Source organism: Mytilus edulis, unplaced genomic scaffold, assembly GCF_963676685.1.
Source record: "Mytilus edulis unplaced genomic scaffold, xbMytEdul2.2 SCAFFOLD_1618, whole genome shotgun sequence".
Classification (NCBI taxonomy): domain Eukaryota; kingdom Metazoa; phylum Mollusca; class Bivalvia; order Mytilida; family Mytilidae; genus Mytilus; species Mytilus edulis.
Window position 1 is genome coordinate 1 of NW_027269056.1, and position 22,840 is coordinate 22,840.

General features: G+C 32.4%; 1 protein-coding gene across 1 annotated transcript; it reads left to right on the forward strand.

Annotated features, from left to right (window-relative positions):
• Positions 1-7,961: 7,961 nt before the first annotated feature.
• LOC139509461 (cell adhesion molecule DSCAM-like) lies at positions 7,962-17,175 on the forward strand (the record flags this gene model as incomplete). Its single annotated transcript, XM_071296163.1, is given in 4 exon segments — positions 7,962-8,264; positions 10,024-10,137; positions 15,436-15,552; positions 16,868-17,175. Coding segments are annotated over 4 exon segments (717 nt in total).
• Positions 17,176-22,840: the final 5,665 nt, after the last annotated feature.

Sequence of the window (22,840 nt, forward strand, 5' to 3'; positions counted from 1 at the left end):
AAGCGTGACTGGAGCGGGCCCCCTCTTAGGTCAGTCAGTGGGGCCCCCCACTTATGAAAATTTCTGGATCCGCCACTGAAGTCTATAATTAACTGAACAACGCCCATCACCAAAAAAAGAAGAAAAAAAGACAATCAGACATTAACAATAGTTTACAAAACACAACATGTAAAACTGAAGTCTGAGCAACACACACCTCACCATTAACACTGGGGTTGATCTCAGTTGCTCCGGAAGGGTAAGCAGATATAGCTCCACATGTGACTCCCGTTAACATAGACATGAATTTATATCATTCTACTAAGGAATGTTGAAATTTGGAAGTTAATCTTATTTATATTGGTAATTTTTAAAGATTTTGGTCCTATGCCAAGACAACTGAAAATTCATTCTCTGTTGGTTTTTCTATGACGAAAAGGATACTATATTTTACATAACTTATCTGATCGCCAAACACCAGATTATAAACAATTGATGTCATTTACTAAATAACACCTTACCCTGAACAGTTCCTTGCCATACCACAGCATTAACGACCTGGTTGACCTGTTTGATGTTGTCTAATTTACCATGACTCTTTGCTTGCAAAAGCATAGGAATGAGTAAATCCAATATTGTGTTTTACCTGTTTCCTGTAACAGTTTAAATTCGATTAAAATAGTTTATATGAGGCTTTTTCAAAATGTGACATAAACAGTGGCAGATACAGGGGCGAGTTCCGGAGGTTGAAACCCTTTTTTTCTGACGACCAATGCATTTGAATGGGGACATAAAGTTGGACCCCCATCCACCCTTTTCTCCTTGGTTGGGACCTCCCCTCTACTTTTTTGAAAATGGCTGGATATATCTGTAACTTGTCCTTATCGATGTTTTGGGCGCAAACCATTAAGGATAGTACATATAGTTGCAACTGTGTTATTTACCAATAGTTATGTAACCAACATCTTCTTTCTTTATAAGAACCTTTGAATTCATTGAAACCAAATATTGTATTTATGTTCTTGATGAGGTGCTTACCAGGTTACCTACCAAGTTTTGTAACCTTGTCACTGATTTGTCATCCCAGAAAGCTACCATCAGGGTACCTAGTTTTAGGAATTACATAAAAAATTCTTACATGAATCACTCATAGTGATAGGAATAATATATGACATGAATGTTTCTTATGAGATGTAAACTTGAATTAGCATTCTTACTTTTTTATCCTAGAAAGTTGCCTATAGTGGCCCTTAGTGTAACATAGTAACCTATTGGAAAAACATACTATTATAAAATTGTCTTCCAGAGAAAAGCTTCAAATGGATCCAAAGGAAGCCAAGGCTTGATGTAGAAATAAGGCTATTATTTGACCTAAATTGGTGACTTCATATACAATGCCACTCGGATGGAAGGTTGGCTAATTGGCACTCATACCATGGCCACATCTTCTTATTTTATATGATTAATTGTTTCTTAAGAGCTGTGTTGTTGCTTTGTTGCCTATCTCAGTATCTGTTATCTAAGTAGGCTTCAGTAAGGGGGCTTTATAGTTAAGCATATGCTGGGAAATACTTAACAAATTTAAGTCTTCCATTTAGATCCAATAAAAGAATTGAATCCAGTAATGATTTGTATGTTCCGTATGAGGTGCTAACAAAAGTAAAAAAAATGTACTTTGTTGCTAATCTGTCCTCTAAGATTTTTTAATATGTAACCTTATAGAAAATACATATTTTTCAAAATTAGATATAAAGTTCAATGTATTATTTTCATAGTTTTTTTTATGGCCCAGAACAAAGTTGTCAGGGCAATATAGTTTTACCCCTTGTCTCAGTCATTCTGTCATTCGCTCATTCCACAACAAACCATTACACAGTCTTTTTTTCTAAACACTTTTAGATATTTGGCTGATTTTTGGTATGTGAGTTAACCATGATGAGTTACAGATCAAGTTTGAGTTTAATTTTTTGCAGAAATTTCTGACTTTGGACCCTGATAAATTGTTGAAAATCACAGTTAAGATTTTGAGCTAATTTTTGATATTTAAAAAAAAATACAATCCCAATTCAACATCCCAAAATTTTGAAAAACGAATTCCTGGATCCTTAAAGGGTCAATCTCGAAATCTTAAGCTTAAAAACACATGATCCCTGAGTCCCCGATAAAGGTCCTATCCCACCTCATAGAAAGTAGGGGTAAATGCAAGGTTTGTCTATTATTCTATTATTATGAAATTTGCTATGAAAAGACTTTGAATATTTGCATACTTTAAATGTTAAGGTATTGCTATTTTAATTGCAACATATGAATTATTGAATAACAAATAAACATGATCTACAAATACATGTAGACCAGACATATCTCTGTGTTAATGTTTCTTTTTTTTTTTTCTTTTCAGAAATCAAGTTGACCAAGCATATAATATCAAACAGGTAGGAAACTTACATAAATAATAAGTTATCAGTTTTCATAGGAGCTCAGCGGAAAATATATATTTGGGTGTTATCTAAAATTCATTGCATGCTTGATTAATTCACAAATCTTTTTGAGGTGGGTTTAAACATATTTTATTGTTTCAAATGACAAATGGATCAGACACAATTGAATTTTGCATCTTATTTACTGACTTCTCTCTGTGAAGTTTAACTCTAAAGTTGATCATTGGACTCTAAAAGTTGAGTTATATTTCAATCATCTTGTCCTTTCTGATTCCTTCATTGTTTCTTATCGCCCCACTGTTGTATGTTGATTCATCCTTCTGTTGTCAACACTATCAATAACTCAAAAAAAGCTTTCAGCTGAATTTTCATGAAACTTTGGTGAATTGTTGATATATAGAGAATAATACATGGCAAAATCCGTATCATATGTCGTATCATCCCGTGACATCAATATCAGCCCAAGGGCCTTTAGGCCCGAGGGATGATATTGGTCGAGGGTGATACGGCATGTGATACGGATTTTGCCATGTATTATACGCTTTATCATATATTTCAACAGAAGAGTATTATATTATATGAACTGTTTTCTGATCTCGATAGATTAGCACTGGGTTACCTTCAGTTCTGCTTTTGTCTTGGTTCAAAGCCTTAAAATAACTGCTTATACAAAGCACCTGGGTTACCTTACCATTTGCCTGCTGCTGTTTTAAAAATATTTTGTTTATTATTGTATTTATTTGAGTGTTTTGTATTTTTTATAGTTGCATTTAGTGTGCCAAAAAATATGCAAACTTGATGTTCGTGACGTCACATACAATATGAAAACTTGACGTTCGTGACGTTACATACCAAACAATGACCTCATTAAAAAAAATGACCTATATTTATGGTCATGACAATATGCGTAAATGTAACAGCCACTATGTTCCGCCAGTTACTTTGTTCCGGCGGAACTTTCTAACTAGTTATTTCGTTCCGTTGGAACTTTTCAACTAGTTGTTTTGTTCCGAGTGCAGTTGAAAAGTTCCAGAAAAAAGTAGCTAGTTGAAAATTCCCGGAACAATGTAGCTAGTTGAAAAATTCTGGCCGGAACAAAACAACTAGTTATATCGTTCCAGATCAAATCAGATAGTCAATTTATTCCAGCATATCATAATAACTGTTCATTACACTCAGTATAAAACCCCCTGATCGCCCAGCTGGCAACAATTAATATTTTTCATCCAATGTCTATCCTTTTAATAACCAAAACCCAGTAGGACAACTACATTTTTGATGGGAAGTCATGATTGACACATGTATTACCCATTCTCTAAACATATTTTCTTATAGATCTCTTTTTAAAGCTTCTACGATAAATTCATTGTTTTTACGCTTTTGAATCTGAATTGCTTCAAAGATACATCCCAGAAGAGAGTTTATTACAAGTCTGATTTTGACAAATACATGTCAACACAATGTGTTTCTTTTATGAAAAAACGAAACTCAAAATCTCATAAATAAATAGCATTAATATCTAGTATAATAACCAATCTGTGATGTAATTAGATGACACAGTATTGTGCAATAGCAAGAAATTTTCAATTGCACAGTGACAATATTGTGCAATAGCAAGAAATCTTCAATTGCAAAGTATTGTGCAATAGCAAATATTTTCAATTGCACAGTATTGCGCAATGGCAAGAAGTATCTAATTGCACAATATTGTGCAATAGCAAGAAATTTTCAATTGATTGGAGTTATCTTTCTTTGTCCAGAATAGTAGTTGAATCAACTTAAATCATTGTTTTATACAATATACAATGTATATTTACTTTTACTACCAACTGATAAATTAAAACCATTCAGTGATAACAAGCACCTTTTGGTACATTTTAATATTTTATGATGTATTTAAATGAGTAGTTATTGTTGCAAACTCCATTAGAAATTTGAATTGAGATCAGTTTTGGATAAAGGGAAAGGGGTATGTGAAAAAAAAAATGGGGGGGGGGGGTTAAATTTTTTTCATTTTAGATTTCATAAATAAAAAGAAAATTTCTTCAAACATTTTTTTGAGAGGATTAATATTCAACAGCATAGTGAATTGCTCAAAGAAAAAAAAAGTATTTTAAGTTCATTAGACCACAATCATTCTGTGTCAGAAACCTATGCTGTGTCAACTATTTAATCACAATCCAAATTTAGAGCTGAATCCAGCTTGAATGTTGTGTCCATACTTGCCCCAACGGTTCAGGGTTCAACCTCTGCGGTCATATAAAGCTGGGCCTTGTGGAGCATCTGGTTGGCTCATATCTGAAACCAAAGCATTAAGAGCAAATTTGTCAGAAAAAAAAATGTTTTTAGGTCATTATATATTTGCTCTGAAATTTTCAGACCATTCAGGCAAACAATTGTTGGGTTGCTGCCCCTTAATTCCAAATTTTATGAAAATTTTGCATGTTATTATCTTGAATATTTTTATAGATAAAGATACAGTGTAAACAGCAATAATGTTTTTGCAAAGTAAGACCTTAAATAAGTCAGCATGACTTAAATGGTCAATTGACCCCTTAAGGAGTTATTGCCCTTTATAGTCTATTTTTAACAATTTTCATAAATTCTGTAAATTTTTCAAAATATTTTCCACTAAAACTACTAGGCCAAGTTGATTAATGATAGAGATAATTGTAAGCAGGAAGAAAGTTCAGTCAAAAAAGATCTACAAACACATCACCATTACCAAAACAAAATTTTGTCATGAATCCATCTATGTCCTTTGTTTGATATGCACATAGACCAAATTGAGCAACACCCACATTTATTTTGTGACAAAAATCTATATTATGTCAAAAATTTTATCACAATCCAAATTCAGACAGTATCAAGCTATGTTCAGGGGTTGACCACTGTGGTCTTAAAAAACTCTGCCCTGTGGAGAACCTGGATAAAACTAAAAACCCTTGTTATATGATGTTGTTGTTGTTGTTGTTGTTGTAGTGACCAAGTGACATTTTCAGAAGAATCAGAAAAGCAGTTGTTGGTTTGCTGCCCTGTATTAGTAATTTTAAGGAAAATTTGCTTTTTTTTTCCAGCCTAGCTCGACTCAGGGGTTATGATCCGGTGGCTACGACGGCTGTGGCATTAGCTTACTTCTTAAAAGCTTTATATTTTAGAAGGTGGAAGACCTGGATGCTTCATACTTTGAATATACATATGCCTCATTTTTCGAAGTTTCTGTCAGTCGCATGTCCAATGTCCTTGACTTTATTTCATGGTTCAGTGACTACTTGAATAAAAAGTTAAAAATTTTTTTAATGTTAAATTCTCTATTATTATAAGTTATAGGCTAACTATATTTGGTATGTGCATACCTTGCTAGGTTCTCGTGCCCGTCAGACAGTTTTCACTTGACCTCACCCTCTTTTCACGGATCAGTGAACAAGGTAAAGTTTTGGTGGTCAAGTCCATATCTCAGATACTATAAGCAATAGGTCTACTATATTTGGCGTATAGAATGATTGTAAGGTGAACATGTCTTGCTGGCAGGTGTCATCTGACCTTGACCTCATTTTTCACACCCCCCACATGGTTCAGTGGTCAAAGTTAAGTTTTTGAGTTATGGTCTTTTTTTCTAATACTATATGCAATAGGTCAACTATCTTTGGTGTATGGAAATATGTTATGATCTATATGTCTGTCGCGCAGGTTAATTTTGACCTTGACCTCATTTTAACAGTTCATTTCTCAGTGTTTAGTTTTTCTGTTTTGGGTCTGTTTCTCTTTAACTATAAGCATAAGGTCAACTTTTTATTTGTTGTATGGAAGTATTGTTAGCTGTACATGTCTGCCTGGCATGGATCATCTGACCTTGACCTCATTTTCATGGTTTATTGGTCAATGTTTATTTTTGTTGGTTAATTTTATAGTTTATGTGACAGTTGTGGTAAAGCTTTATACTTAGGACTATCAACATAATATCAATGATAAGTAAAGAAAGAGGGACATTTCAGCGTGTGCACTCTGGTGGTTACTATCTTGAATATAAATATAGATTGAGATGAACTGTAAACTGCAATAATGTTCATCAAATAAATCATAAATCAACATTGAAAGCCAAAAGTATAATGGTTGCAGTATTTCATGCATCAATTAAAAAAAATTATCTTAACACAGACTCCTCAGAGCCTCTATAGTTATTTAAAATGCTGCTTATCTATGTTGGGGGCCTCAGGTAAGATAAGTTATGTAGCTTTTAGTGTACAACCCTCTTAAATGAGGTATTATTGTTTTTGTTTGCTAAGAAATGAATATAAATTTTAACAAAAAACACAATTGATTTTTTTTGTAGGAAAATTTTCCACCTGGTGACAGATTTCTTAAATCTAAATGTGCAGGTTAGTTTTTGAGTGAAGATCATCAATGCTGGAAATATTAAGTCATACAAATGCATGAAATTTTTCTCCTATTACTTCAACAGAAAAAAGGTACTTTTACAAAAATGTAGGCTTCTTTCAAAGGCAGATTTTGAGCATAATTGAAAGGTATAAGATAAAGTTCATTTATAGGAAAATACAATGTATAGTGAAATCCTATATTAAGAAAAACAATTGACTTGGACCTGTGAACCCCCTTAATTCATATTATATATGAAAAGTAAATGTTTATCATTGTTTTTACTATAAGAATGATTTTTGTGGATCAAATCTGTCAATAAAATGGTTTGCCTTTGTTTCACTTTCAATGTGAGCTTTTCTCATCACTTGGCATCTGCCATTGTCCCTCCTCATAGTCCATTGTCATATACTTATAATAAAACTTTTATAGAAATCTTTTCCTCTAAAACTACTGAGACAAAATTAAGCTGACATGGTTACAATCATCATTAAGGTATCTTGGTAAAAAAATTTGTTAGATGATCCTGCCTGCCAATCAAGATGACAGACATGGCTAAAAAAAGGACATAGGAGTAAAATGCAGCTTTTTGTAAATAATTCTGAAACTAAAGCACTAAGTCTTTAATGTAAATTTTTAACGATTTTTTTCGTAAACTTTTCTTTAAAAAAATTATTTTCCAGCAGTTAATTAATCTACGGGCCAATTAGAATTAAACTAAGCCACAATGCCATCCAACTAACATGGCAATCATGTCTGAATATAGTACATAGGGATTAACTATTGAAGTGTAAGGGAAAATTGTTAAAAAAAACCCAACAATTTCAAATGGTCTTAACTTGAAAACTAATTTAAATAATGATAAGGGGTCTTCAGTAAGTATTGTCTAAGTCAAGATACTAGTGGGATAACCTTTTTTATTTTAATTATTAGGGTATCTTATACTATTTATTATGATTCATAACTCATTTTACATGATTTACAAAACCACAGAAGATTCATGTAAGCGACAAGAGCTAGCCTCTAATTTTAAACAAAAATTGCTATTGTTGAAGATGCAGGTGAGCAAGCCCACCTTGTTAGAGACACTAGTTCCCCTGCTTCATACTTATGTGTTTGAATTTAAGATAAGAAATCAACTAAATATTTAATCTCCATGTACAACAGAGGTACCACAAGCACCTGAAAATTTGAAGGTGAAGACGAGGACCAATGACAAGTTGACTTTGGAATGGACAAGGCCAAAGGCAATTGGCGATTCAAAGGTTACTGGGTACAATATTTCCCTGAAAATGGTTGATTCTGATGACTGGAAAAAGATTGGACGAGGCAGATCATTTGTCACCTCCTATACCATTAAGAATCTGAAGCTGGACAAACATTATGTATGTAGTGTCAGTGCTGAAAACAAAGTTGGTAAAGGACCAGCAGCCGAGGTAGAGTCTCCTGTTGTTCAACATCAAAAGCCAGGTGAATTGAAGTTCTGTCTGAGTTCATTCAAAATTAAAGGCTGAATTGGATTTTTTAGTTCCTGAGTGATTAAGTTAATTTTATTTTATATATGGTTGAAAACATTTTTGGATTGATTTTGGAAGTTATGGTCCAAACTCATGTCCACGTCGTTGTGAGCATTTGTGTCAGATTATTATTTAGTTATAAGACCATTGGTTTCTTGATAATAACTTAAGGATGTACTTAGGTGAGGTTTTGGAATTTGTGTCAAATGTTCGGACTCCTTGGTGTTTTTCCATATAATACAATGTAAAATATTTTGCCCCATAACACCCATTTATTTTTTCATGTAAGACTTAATAGCTCATGAAAGTTCATTTACCAAAATTTTAGAAGATTCTTAATTTTCTTTCTTTTGTTTTGAGACCTAATAATACCAATGCAAATATAAGGTAAAAGTCTGAGTCAGCCTTTTCCCGCCATTTTTTAAATCTCAAATATCTCGAAAAAGAGGTCCATGACCTATCAATATTTTTAGCTTATTTTTATCCTTAATTGATGCTCTATCAACTTATAGTATCAATTTTAACTTCTTAATTTATTAATTTTCACCTAACCTCACCTAAGTACATCCTTAAGTATTTATAAGAAAATAGAAATATATGAAATTTTAAAACTAGGTTTGAAATCATAAAAGGAAGGCTGGGATTTATTTAGGGGGTTTTGGTTCGAACAGTTTATGTATAAAGGGCCAAAAAAGGGCTAAAATAAGCATTTTTATAGTTTCCAGAAAATAAACCGTATGTAAGTATAAATACAATCTTACTGAAACTGCTAATTTAAATTTTTCAGCTATTTTTGTGTGAGTTTCTACTACTGTCCGACTATAACATAGCTCTTTCTGTGTACTTTTTGTGTTGAAAACTTTGATGCCCCACCTACGTTCGTCTCTGTCCCGCTTCAGGTTAAAGTTTTTGGTCAAGGTATTTTTTTATGAAGCTGAAGTCCAATCAACTTGAAACTTAGTACACTTGTTGCTTATGATATTATGTTTCTAATTTTTAAGCCAAATTAGACTTTTGACTCCAATTTCAGGGTCCACTGAACATATAAAATGAAAGTGCCAGTTTCAGGTTAAAGTTTTTGGTCAAGGTAGTTTTTGATGATTCAATCAACCTCAAAACTTGGTACACATGTTACCTTTATATGGTATGATCTTTCTAATTTTAATGCCAAATTAAACTTTTTACCCAATTTCCCGGTCCATTAAATATGGAAAATAATGTGTGAGTGGGGCATCTGTGTACTTTGGACACATTCTTGTTTTCAGGCAGTTTTGCAGTGCCAAACTATATGTATCAACTGGGTGTTTTACAGTGAAAGTACCTATGTGTAGTTACAAGTTGGTCTAATTTGCTGATAACAAAATCAATACTTATACCAAACATAACAATGTTTAAAGATTTAATTACAGTGTTAAATAGGTAACCTTGAAAATATGAGCATAAGTTTATAAGTATAACAACCTGATAATGAACATAAGTATAACAAACATGAACAATTCCACATATGTCATAAGTATAACAAACATGAACAATTCAACATATGTCATAAGTATAACAAACATGAACAATTCCACATGTGTCATAAGTATAACAAACATCAGGTTGTTTATTTTAAGGGTGTTTATCATTATACTATAGTTAATCTATCATATTATCATGATTATTGTTCAAGATTTAGGCCATACTGGTAATTTAGACCTTTTGTTTTACAGTGAAAGCTATTGAGAAAGCCAGAACAAGCAAACAATCTATCAAAGATAAGAAAGAAAATGAAGCGCTATATAGTGATGTAGTCAAAAAGAATTTAACTAGCAGACCAACAACAGGTAAAAAATGATTGAGAAAATTTAAATAAATGGGCTTAAATAAGTTATATTTGAATATGCCTAGTCATATTCACTCTGCTAGTTCAAGATAAAGGACCAGTAATGACCCATCAAATTGTGCAATCAAAAAGACATCAAAATTTTCATAGGGAAGAGTGAAAAAAGGACATATGTTACATGATATAGATATGTTTGAAATATATAAAGTTATGTGAAATATATAGAAAAAGACTTGATTAACTCATATATTTTAAAGATTGGACTTTTAACCAAAGCCAAAAATTTGAAAAAAAAAGGTATTTCATTTCTGACTGTCTTAGGAATCCAGTGAAGTAAAACAATGTTAGGCTTATCTGAAAAAGCATCAAAATTTGCCACAAATTTATATTTCCTTTACATAACTGGTTGTAGCAATATATTTACAGTTAATGAAGTTTTCCAATGTTCGATCTTGTTTTAATTTTGCAGTTTAATTAGGGAAGATTTCAAAATCTTGATCAATGCAAGTATGTCACTAAAAATGGTGGGTTGATAGAAATAAAACTATTGTTTGTGCTGCAGGAGCTTAGAAAGTTTGAAATAGGATCTTTATCAATTAAGAGATAAAAAGTTGCCATTCAATGTTTTGGTCAGAAATTTCCATGTTTTCTATAGGGACTAGCCTCGCTTTAATGTACAACATTGAACCCTTACAAAACATTAAAAAATAAAAAACTGTTAGACTTGAGAGAAATCTTAGACCAATGCACTGGTGCAGTGAATGTAAACATGGTATCAGTATATAGCTGGGCTGTTAATAAAATTGAGAAAGGTAATGGGGAATGTGTCAAAGCGACAACAACCCGACCATAGATTAGACAACAGTCGAAGGCCACCAAAGGGTCTTCAATGTAGCGAGAATCTCCTGCAACCGTAGGTGTCCTTCAGCTGGCCCCTTAAATAATATGTATACTAGTACAGTTATAATGGACATCATACTAAACTTTGAATTATTCACAAGAAACTAAAATTGAAAATCATACAAGACTTACAAAGGACAGAGGCTCCTGACTTGGGACTGGCGCTAAATTGCGGCCGGGTTAAACATGTTTATGAGATCTAAACCCTCCCCTATACCACTAGCTAATGTAGAAAAGTAAACACATAACAATACGCAGGGGTGTGGAAATATTTGTTGTGAGCACTTGTCCCTGGGCAAGTAAAACAAAAATTTTACTTGTCCAGAATTTTTTTTACTTGCCCTGATGATTTCAATAAATATTGAAGTATTTCTTGTTAGCTAATATATGATTCTTACTTAGCACTGTTGTTCATTATAAACACATGAAATTCATTTGTTAATATGTGTAAAAAATTAGGAAATTGATAAACATCAATGGGACAAAACCTAACAGCAAACCAACCAATGAAATGACATGTAAAGAACAATTTTGCAGCAGTTTTTTTAATAAAAATTGTAGCCAGTAGCTACAGATACTAAATTTGAGGACAGTGATTGAAGAAATGTAAACTGAATAATAGATTAACTATTTCTTGATTAATATTTATTATTGTATTGATGGGCAATTAAAACGTCCCTTCTATTTACCACTTGACAACAAATAATGTTGACCTTACATCTATAAATAAGACAAAACTTAATTTATTTTCCGAATTTCCATAGATAGCCAGGGTCAATCTGATATCCACGATGTCTGAAATTCTCGCTTCTGTTTTTTTTTTTAAATACTCTGTGTCCTCCATTTGCATTTAGGTTTTCTACTCGACTCATGACTCTTTTTGTCTTGCTTGCCCAGCTTTTTATTAAGTACAGTGAAACCTGTCCAAACCGAACACCCACGAGACTTTGCGTTTTGTTCGGTTTTCACAGGTGTTCGGATTATAGAGATAAACGGAAGTTGACACCAAAATAATTTTGGCACTTACTGACACGGGATTATAGGTGACACAATAGACGACAAATTATTTTTGTGTTGATTTAAATGTAAATGTAAAAAATATAAGTAGAGATGATCAACGTTTTGCTTCATTTTTGTTAATAAATCAAACACAACTCCGTCAATCACGCTCGTCGTTGTGAGATGTCCGACAAAGAGAAATTTTGCTTTTGATAATTATTTTCTCATCTATAATTCACTGACTAATTCAGGTTCGCAGACGCTTTCAAATGACGATTCCGTAGTTGAATCTGGAATGTCATTGTACACACGAGTTCTCCACTTAACCTGGTCACCTGCTGATTGATACTTCGACACACGATAAGAGTGAAACAAAAGCAGGGGTCCAGTTTATTCTCGGACTTTATCGTTGCTGAATAGCTAACGGAAGTCTTTGGGAGCATGTGTATCAAATATATAGGGCCTCTAACGAGAATCCGACAATCGAAAGCCATATACCTTGTTGTGTTGCATGACTTCTTAATCCAGTGAAAAGCTTTAAAACTATTATTTAATTAAACAGTTTAGCTACAAAATGGCAGTTGCGAGTTTGTGGTCGTAATTATTTGAGTAACGTGCATTTAACTGATCTGAAAGTTCCTTCCTTGTCATTATCGGCCATGGGGGTAGCTGACCAGTTTAACATTTCTTTACAAAAAATTACTTTAGACATGGACACAAACATGCTAATTAATTTGTAATAACAACTCACCAGTTAATTAACCTCAAATACCCTCTGGGATACTCTGTCTTCCTGTGTTTGTTTAATTAAATCATGCAAATAATTAAAAATGCTTTTTTGTTTTGATTGCTATTGATCGATTTTGACAGGTAATTTTTAAAGACAAATTTACTAACTAGCCTTCAAAAAGCGTTCGGAATTCGGTGTTGACAGGGTTCGGTTTTGTCAGGTTAGATTAACGTTAATTGATAGGGAAATTTTTCGGGACTTTGAAAATTGTTCGGTTTAAACTGAAATTCGTTTTTTATCAGGGTTCGGTTTACCCAGGTTTCACTGTATTTATCAATCTGAATCTCGATACAAAATTTAAAGAAATGACACTTCCGGTAAATGATGGATAAAACCTAATCGACAATCCCGGGTCAATGGACAAAGCCAATGCAATGTTACGCGACTCTGGTTCGCATACTTATTTTTATTTATTTTGGTTATTGATCTATTTCAGGTATCATGTAATATTTATCGTCATGAACATTGATGTTTTTACTTGCTGAACATTGGTTTCTTTTACATAAATTAAACATCTTTATACGTTTTGAAATTAATTTTATGTTTTTGTTGGACTTTGTCTTGTAAATTTTTTTACTTGTCCACCGGCAACCAAGACAAAAATAATTACTTCTCCGGTTGTTCAAATGGCGAGTCAGGCATAGCATTTCCACACCCCTAATACGCACATTAAAATTCAGTTCAGGAGAAGTCTGAGTCCGATGTCAGAAGATGAAACAAAATAAGATAAATAAAATGACAATAATACATAAATAACAACAGACTACTAGCAGTTAACTGACATGCCAGCTCCAGACCTCAATTAAACTGATTGAAAGATTATGTCTTCATCATATGAATATCAGGCACAATCCCTCCCCTTAGGGGTTCAGTATCATACTATCTAACTGTGCACCACTTATTGCGGAACCTGTTTTTGTATTGTTATGAGTTACAATTTATGACAAAAATAAGCAAAGACCCATCGAAACAACATCTGATAAACAAATTTAATAATACTTTTAGATATTTGGATGATATTTTGGCTCTCAATAATGACGACTTCAGTATGTATATTAATGAAATTTATCCTGTTGAACTTACTTTAAATAAAGCTAATACTAACAATGACCACTGCCCTTTTCTCGATCTTGATATCTATATCATTAATGGAAAGCTGAATACTAAAATTTATGATAAAAGGGATGATTTTTCATTTCCTATCGTTAATTATTCGTTTTTAGATGGTGACGTTCCCTTGTCACCATCTTACGGTGTTTATATATCTCAACTTGTACGATTCGCTCCGTGTGTGTAACAATGTTTTAGATTTTAACGAGAGAAATTTATGTATTACTGAAAAATTATTACACCAGAGTTTTCGATATCACAAACTAGTCAAAACATTTACTAAATTTTATCATCGGTATAAAGACATCATTCGTAAATATAGCTCAACATGCAGACTTCTAATACGTTCAGGTATTTCACATTCAATTTTTTATGGAAATATTCTTTATAAAGCACAAAGGTGTCAGTATTCACCTCAGAAACTTACAAAACCTTTGAATAGACTTATTAAGAAGGGATATAATTACGATACTGTTGTCAAGTCATTAAAGATTGCATATTTTGGCGTTAATATTGAGTCACTGATAAGGTCTTTGCATCGGAAACTAAACACATTTATTCTAAAAACAGTTGTTGGCATGACACGGGTTATGTTCTTCTCATATATGTTATGATGGTATGATACTAAACCCCTAACGGGAAGGATTGTGCCTGATGTTCATATGATGAAATCATAATCTTTCAGTCAGTTTAATTGAAGTCTGGAGCTGGCATGTCAGTTAACTGCTAGTAGTCTGTTGTTATTTTCGTATTATTGTCATTTTGTTTATTTTTTTTTGTTACATCTTCTGACATCAGACTCGGACTTCTCTTGAACTGAATTTTAATGTGCGTATTGTTATGCGTTTACTTTTCTACATTGGTTAGAGGTATAGGGGGAGGGTTGAGATCTCACAAACATGTTTAACCCCACCACATTTTTGTGCCTGTCCCCAGTCAGGAGCCTCTGGCCTTTGTTAGTCTTGTATTATTTTAATTTTAGTTTCTTGTGTACAATTTGGAAATTAGTATGGCGTTCATTATCACTGGACTAGTATATATTTGTTTAGGGGCCAGCTGAAGGACGCCTCCGGGTGCGGGAATTTCTCGCTACATTGAAGACCTGTTGGTGACCCTCTGCTGTTGTTTTTTATTTGGTCGGGTTGTTGTCTCTTTGACACATTCCCCATTTCCATTCTCAATTTTATCATAAAATATATGAGAAAAACATAACCTGTGTCATCAGCCAACAACTGTTTTATTCCTTTTTGTCTTATATTTTTGTTTTAAGAATCATAGAAATATATACATGTAGAAAGCAAATGTTAATAGGCAAAATGATCAAAAAGTCAAGATCTAAAACAAATAAGTGAACATTCCCAAAATTGTCAGTTGACCCTTTATTGAAGTTATTGTCCTAAATGACTTTTTTATTATCAGCTTTTTGCATTTTTGCCTATTATTTTGAAAATAGTTGTATCAGTGAAGACATTTGTGTGTCAACAAACTCTTGTTTTACAGTGAAATCTATTGGGAAAGCCAGCCCTAGCCAACCATCATTCAAGAATAAGAAAGGAGGAAATAAAGTATTATATTGTGATAAATTTAAAAGGAATTTAACAAGTCCACCAATAGCAGGTAACAACTATTTGAGTAAAATGTGTTTTTAAAGGATTAGAAAATTCTGCTTGGGATGAATGTAGCTATACAGTCAAACCTGCACTACTGGTCACCTTGTTTCAACAGTCAATTGCAACCAATGGTGGCTTTCAAATCTTTCTTTTTTTTTACTCTATATTATTTTAAGTATTATAAGAAAGATAGAAAGCAAATTTAAATAGACAAAAGATCGAAGAGTCAAGATCTAAAGCAAATGAGTCTTATGGCAAAAATCGTCAGTTGACCCCTTATTGAATTGATTGCCCTTAAATGACTATTTTATTTTCAGCTGTTTACATATTTCCTATTTTATTTTGAAAACATTATATTTATGATCAGCATCTGCAAAATAAGATCTACAAATGGACCATCATGGATGAAATATTTAGTCTACTGATATTGGAGCTTTTTCCCTTTAAAGATTTAGCTCATGACATCTTCCCTTTAAAAGTGCACCAGTGTCCGTCAAATATCTAAATAGGCTGTAATCAAGCTTTTCTCATCACTTTGCATCTGTCATATACTTATAAATAAACTTTTATCAAAATCTTTTCCTCTAAAACTTCTGAGACAAAATTAAGCTGACGTGGTTACAATCATCATTAAGGTATCTTGGAAAAAAATGTGTTAGATGATCCCGCCTGCCAATCAAGATGACAGACATGGCTAAAAAAAGGACATAGGAGTAAAATGCAACTTTTTGTAAACAGTTCTGAAACTAAAGCACTTAGAGCAAATCTGACATGGGATAGAAATGGTCATCAGATTAAGATCAATTAGTCCTGAAAACTTAAGACTAATCAGACAACTGGTTGTTGGATAACTGTCCCTGAATTTGTAATTTTAAGGAAATTGAGCAGTTTTTTGGTTATTATCTAATGTATTATTATAGACAAAGATAATGTATATAAGATCTAAAAAGAAGTTGATATGACAAAAATATTCAATTGACCCCTTAAATTGATATTGCCTTTTAAAGTGAATTTTTAACAATTTTTTCGTAAATTTCTCCAGTTAATCTACGGGGCCAATTAGAATAAAACTAAGCCACAATGCTTATACTATTTATTATGATTTAAACCTTATTTTAAATGATTTTCAAAACCACAGAAGATTCATTTAAGCGACACAGGCTCATGAGAGCTAGCCTCTAGTTTTAAACAAAAATTGCTATTGTTGAAGATGCAGGTGAGCAAGCCCAGCTTGCTAGAGACTCTAGTTTCCCTGCTTCATACTTATGTGTTTGAATTTAAGATAAGAAATCAACTAAATATTTAATCTCCATGTACAACAGAGGTACCACAAGCACCTGAAAATTTGAAGGTGAAGACGAGGACCAATGACAAGTTGACTTTGGAATGGACAAGGCCAAAGGCAATTGGCGATTCAAAGGTTACTGGGTACAATATTTCCCTGAAAATGGTTGATTCTGATGACTGGAAAAAGATTGGACGAGGCAGATCATTTGTCACCTCCTATACCATTAAGAATCTGAAGCTGGACAAACATTATGTATGTAGTGTCAGTGCTGAAAACAAAGTTGGTAAAGGGACCAGCAGCCGAGGTAGAGTCTCCTGTTGTTCAACATCAAAAGCCAGGTAAATTGAAGTTCTGTCTGAGTTCATTCAAAATTAAAGGCTGAATTGGATTTTTTTAGTTCCTGAGTGGTTAAGTTAAATTTGAATTATCTGTAACTTTTAAAAGACATGATCAGAAAAGTGCAATTAATGTAAACACCAAATTAATCCAGTGTTCTTATCATTTTCTTACACTATGTTGATACCAGCTGTTATTACTCACATGACTTGATAAAAAAAAAATCTCCATTGAAAATATGGGAAAAAAATATTATATTATGTTCTAACTTTCTCATTCAAAGTTTAGGAATTTTGTTTTCAGCTCACCTGGCTCAAAGGGCCAAGTGAGCTTTTCTCATTACTTGGCGTTCGTCATTGTCGGCGTAACTTTTCACATTTTGAACATCTTCTAGAGAACCACTGAATGAAATGGAACCAAACATAGCATGAATGATCCTTATGAGGTGTTGACCAAGTGTTGTTAGTTTGTAGCTGATCCATTATCCAAGATGGCTGCCAGCAGAGGACTTAGTTAAACTTAGTACCCTATGGGAAATACTTACAAATGTCTTCTTTTAGAGAACCACTAAATGGAATGAAACCAAACATAGCATGAATGTTCCTTATGAGGTGTTGACCAAGTGTTAACACTCAGGCCTCTACAATAACTTTTTTTTCAACTTGTCCTGTAGGACAAGCACATACCAAAATTTACTTGTCCGAATGAAATTGTTACTTGTCCAAAAATTTATTAAAAATAACCTTTTTTACATTTTTAGTTGATTAAAGGAACAAAACGAATTTAAACAATATAACAGAATTTGATGTATTTTTTAAAAAATACTTTTCAAAAATATGAGTCAAGTACAACTGCGAAACTAGTCATATCACAGGAATTAGGTTCTAGCTTCCATCAATGCTAGTCTCATCAGATTCTTAATCATGAGGCACCATCTGATAGGCCTGTACACTCATTGGATTTGTATTCTGTTTATTTTTTTTTGAGTTAAAAAAAAAGTTTATTCAAATGCAATCAATAAAAAGAAGATAAGCCATCATAAGGTCTGATTGCCAATGAGACAACTCTCTGCAAAAGACCAAATGACACAGAAATTAACAACTATAGGTCACCATATTGCAAGTAATGTTTTTTTCTACTTATGATCAAATATGATTTTGTGAATTTTATGGTAAATAAAAAAAAATATTTTTGTGAAAAAATTACCGGTATGGTATTTATTATAAGGAACAGAATAAGGTAGCAAATGAGGTTCAAATGAGGTACAGATTTGTCTTGGTCCCAAAATGTCTCCTGCCTTGTCAAACTGTCTATCAATCATGTCTACTAAATATGTCTTCTACGGTGCCAAACTGTCTCTTAAACAATTGGAGCTGAATCTTTCGAGGTGACGAACTGTCCTGTAAAGTTACCTTTTCTACAAAGCGCATCATTGATTCCGATCAGTAAGACTGTTTTCTGAGAATAGTATTCCTTTTACCTGTTAAAAAGTACCTGACAAAGAACCAGTTAAAAATTATCGATTGCAAGTAAACATGTTGAAGAAAAAGGTTTTGCATTTGAATAAACAGAATACAGAAAACATGTCAAATTAATATTTGTTTTTTCTTGTTTTTGTTGATAATAAAATACTTTGTTTATCAAAGTTGGAATAAATTTATTTTCTGCAGAATAATTGTACTTGTCCCGAGGGACAAGCTTGATCCAGCTTTTACTTGTTCGACCTTTTTTCCCTCTGGTACCGGACAATCGGATAAGCGTTATTGTCGAGGCCTGGTTCTTACTTTGAAACCGATCCATTATATAAGATGGCCACAAGCAGGGACTTGGTTTAACATAGGACCCTATGTATGGCGCGGAATCAGGGTCAAAAATACTTATTTACGTATAAACATAATTATTTCTGTATATACGGAATTCGATTTATGTATATACGTAAATCGAATTCCGTATATACGTTAATCAAATTCTGTATATACAGAAATAATTACGTATATACGTAAATCGAATTCCGTATATACGTTAATCGATGGTTTAACATAGGACCCTATGGGACATACGTACAAATGTACTGAATAGAATGAAATCAAACATGGCATGAATGTTCCTTATGAGGTGCTGACCAAGTGTTGTTATTTTGTAGCTTTTCCATTATCCAAGATGGCCACCAGGGGGGACCTAGTTTAATATAGGACCCTATGGGAAATACATACAAATGTTTTATTTTAAAGAACCACTGAATAGAATGAAACAAAATTTATCATGAATGTTCCTTATGAGGTACTAAACAATGTGTTGTTATTTTGAAGCCGTTCCATTATTTAAGATTGCCGCCATTGGGGGACTTATTTTAACATGGGATCCTATGGGAATTACATACAAATGTCTTCTTTAAGAGAACTACTGATCAAACATAACAATATTAAATCAAATTTGGCCTAAAACATCATTATAAGTATCTGTTACAATTTTTTATTTACATTTTTAATATTATTTCAAAATTCCAAGTATAGAATCAGGTGAGCCACACAGGATCTTGAGATTCTCTAGTTTATATATGGTTCAAAACATTTTTGGATTGATTTTGGAAGTTATGGTCCAAACTCTTCTCCACGTTGTTGTTAGCATCGGTGTAAGTATAAATATAATCTTTCTGAAACTGCTTATTTAAATTTTTCAGCTATTTTTTTTATGTGAGTTCCTACTACTGTCCCACTATAACATAGTCTTTTAAGTGTACTTTTTGTGTTGAATACTTTTATTCCCAACCTACGTTCGTCCCTGTCCTGCTTCAGGTTAAAGTTTTTTGTCAAGGTAGTTTTTGATGAAGCTGAAATCCAATCAACGTAAAACTTAGTACACTTGTTGCTTATGATATGATCTTTCTAATGTTAAAGCCAAATTAGACTTTTGACCCCAATTTCAAGGTCCACTGAACATATAAAAATGAAAGTGCCAGTTTCAGGTTAAAGTTTTTGGTCAAGGTAGTTTTTGATGAAGCTAAGGTCCAATCAACTTGAAACTTAGTACACCTGTACCTATATATGGTATGATCTTTCTAATTTTAATGCCAAATTAGATTTTTACCCAAATTCATGGTCCATGGAATATGGAAAATAATGTGCGAGTGGGGCATCTATGTACTTTGGACACATTCTTGTTTTCAGGCAGTTGTGCAGTGCAAAAGTATATGTATCAACTGGTTGTTTTAAGTGAATGTACCTATGTGTAGTTACAAGTTGGGCTAATTTGCTGATAACAGAATCAATATTATACCAAATAAAACAATATTTAAAGATTTAATTACAGTGTTAAATAGGTAACCTTAAAAATATGAACATAAGTTATAAGTATAACAACCTGATAATGAACATAAGTATAACAAACATGAACAATTCAACAAATGTCATAAGTATAACAAACATGAACAATTCCAAAATATGTCACAAGTGTAACAAACATGAACAATTCAACATATGTCATAAGTAGAACAAACTTGAACAATTCAACATATGTCATAAGTATAACAAACATGAACAATTCAACATATGTCACAAGTATAACAAACATGAACAATTCAACATATGTCATAAGTATAACAAACATGAACAATTCAACATATGTCATAAGTATAACTAACATCAGGTTGTTGATTTTAAGGGTGTTTATCATATACTATAGTTAATCTATCATATTATCATGATTATTGTTCAAAATTCAGGCCATACTGGTAATTTAGAACTTTTTTTTTACAGTGAAAGCTATTGAGAAAGCCAAAACAAGCAAACAATCTATCAAAGATAAGAAAGAAAATGAAGCGCTATATAGTGATGTAGTCAAAAAGAATTTAACTAGCAGACCAATAACAGGTAAAAAATGATTGAGAAAATTTAAATAAATGGGCTTAAATAGGTTATATTTGAATATGCCTAGTCATATTCACTCTGCTAGTTCAAGATAAAGGACCAGTAATGACCCATCAAATTGTGCAATCAAAAAGGCATCAAAATTTTCATAGGGAAGAGTGAAAAAAGGACATATATTACATGATATAGATATGTTTGAAAATTACAAAGTTATGTAAAATATATAGAAAAAAGACTTGATTAACTCACATTACTTTTGGACAATTTCTCATTTTTTATAAACCTTAGAAAACCATTCTCAGTCATATTGGTACCGTTTAGTTATTGTTATTTTCAATAAGTTGCTTCTAAATAAACTGAAGTTATTGATCTTAAATGAAAATATATCTTTTTGATTCCTATTGTCTTAATTTTTTTTTAAGAATCATAGAAATATATACATGTAGAAAGCAAATGTTAATAGGCAAAATGATCAAAAAGTCAAGATCTAAAACAAATAAGTGAACATTCCCAAAATTGTCAGTTAGCCCTTTATTGAAGTTATTGTCCTAAATGACTTTTTTATTATCAGCTTTTTGCATTTTTGCCTATTATTTTGAAAAAAGTTGTATCAGTGAAGACATTTGTGTGTCAACAAACTCTTGTTTTACAGTGAAATCTATTGGGAAAGCCAGCCCTAGCCAACCATCATTCAAGAATAAGAAAGGAGGAAATAAAGTATTATATTGTGATAAATTTAAAAAGAATTTAACAAGTCGACCAATAGCAGGTAACAACTATTTGAGAAAAATGTGTTTTTAAAGGATTAGAAAATTCTGCTTGGGATGAATATAGCTATACAGTCAAACCTGCACTAATGATCACCTTGTTTCAACAGTCAATTGCAACCAATGGTGGCTTTCAAATCTTTCCTTTTTTTTACTCTATATTATTTTACGTATAGAAAGATAGAAAGCAAATTTAAATAGACAAAAGATCAAAGAGTCAAGATCTAAAGCAAATGAGTCAACATGGCAAAAATCGTCAGTTGACCCCTTATTGAATTGATTGCCCTTAAATGACTATTTTATTTTCAGCTGTTTACATATTTCCTATTTTATTTTGAAAACATTATATTTATGATCAGCATCTGCAAAATAAGATCTACAAATAGACCATCATGGATGAATTATTTAGTCTACTAATATTGGAACTTTTTCCCTTTAAAGATTTAGCTCATGACATCTTCCCTTTAAAAGTGCACCAGTGTCCGTCAAATATCTAAATGGGCTGTAATCAAGCTTTTATTATCACTTTGCATCTGTCATATACTTGTAAATAAACTTTTATCAAAATCTTTTCCTCTAAAACTACTGAGACAAAATTAAGCTGACGTGGTTACAATCATCATTAAGGTATCTTGGAAAAAAAATGTGTTAGATGATCCCGCCTGCCAATCAAGATGACAGACATGGCTAAAAAAAGGACAGTGGAATAAAATGCATCTTTTTGTAAACAGTTCTGAAACTAAAGCACTTAGAGCAAATCTGACATGGGATAGAAATGGTCATCAGATTAAGATCAATTAGTCTTGAAAACTAATCAGACAACCGGTTGTTGGATAACTGTCCCAGAATTTGTAATTTTAAGGAAATTTAGCAGTTTTTTGTTTATAATCTAATGTATTATTATAGACAAAGATATTAATGTATATAAGATATAAAAACAAGTTGATATGACAAAGATATTCAATTGACCCCTTAACTTGATATTGCCTTTTAAAGTGATTTTTTTCGTAAATTTCTCCAGTTAATCTACGGGGCCAA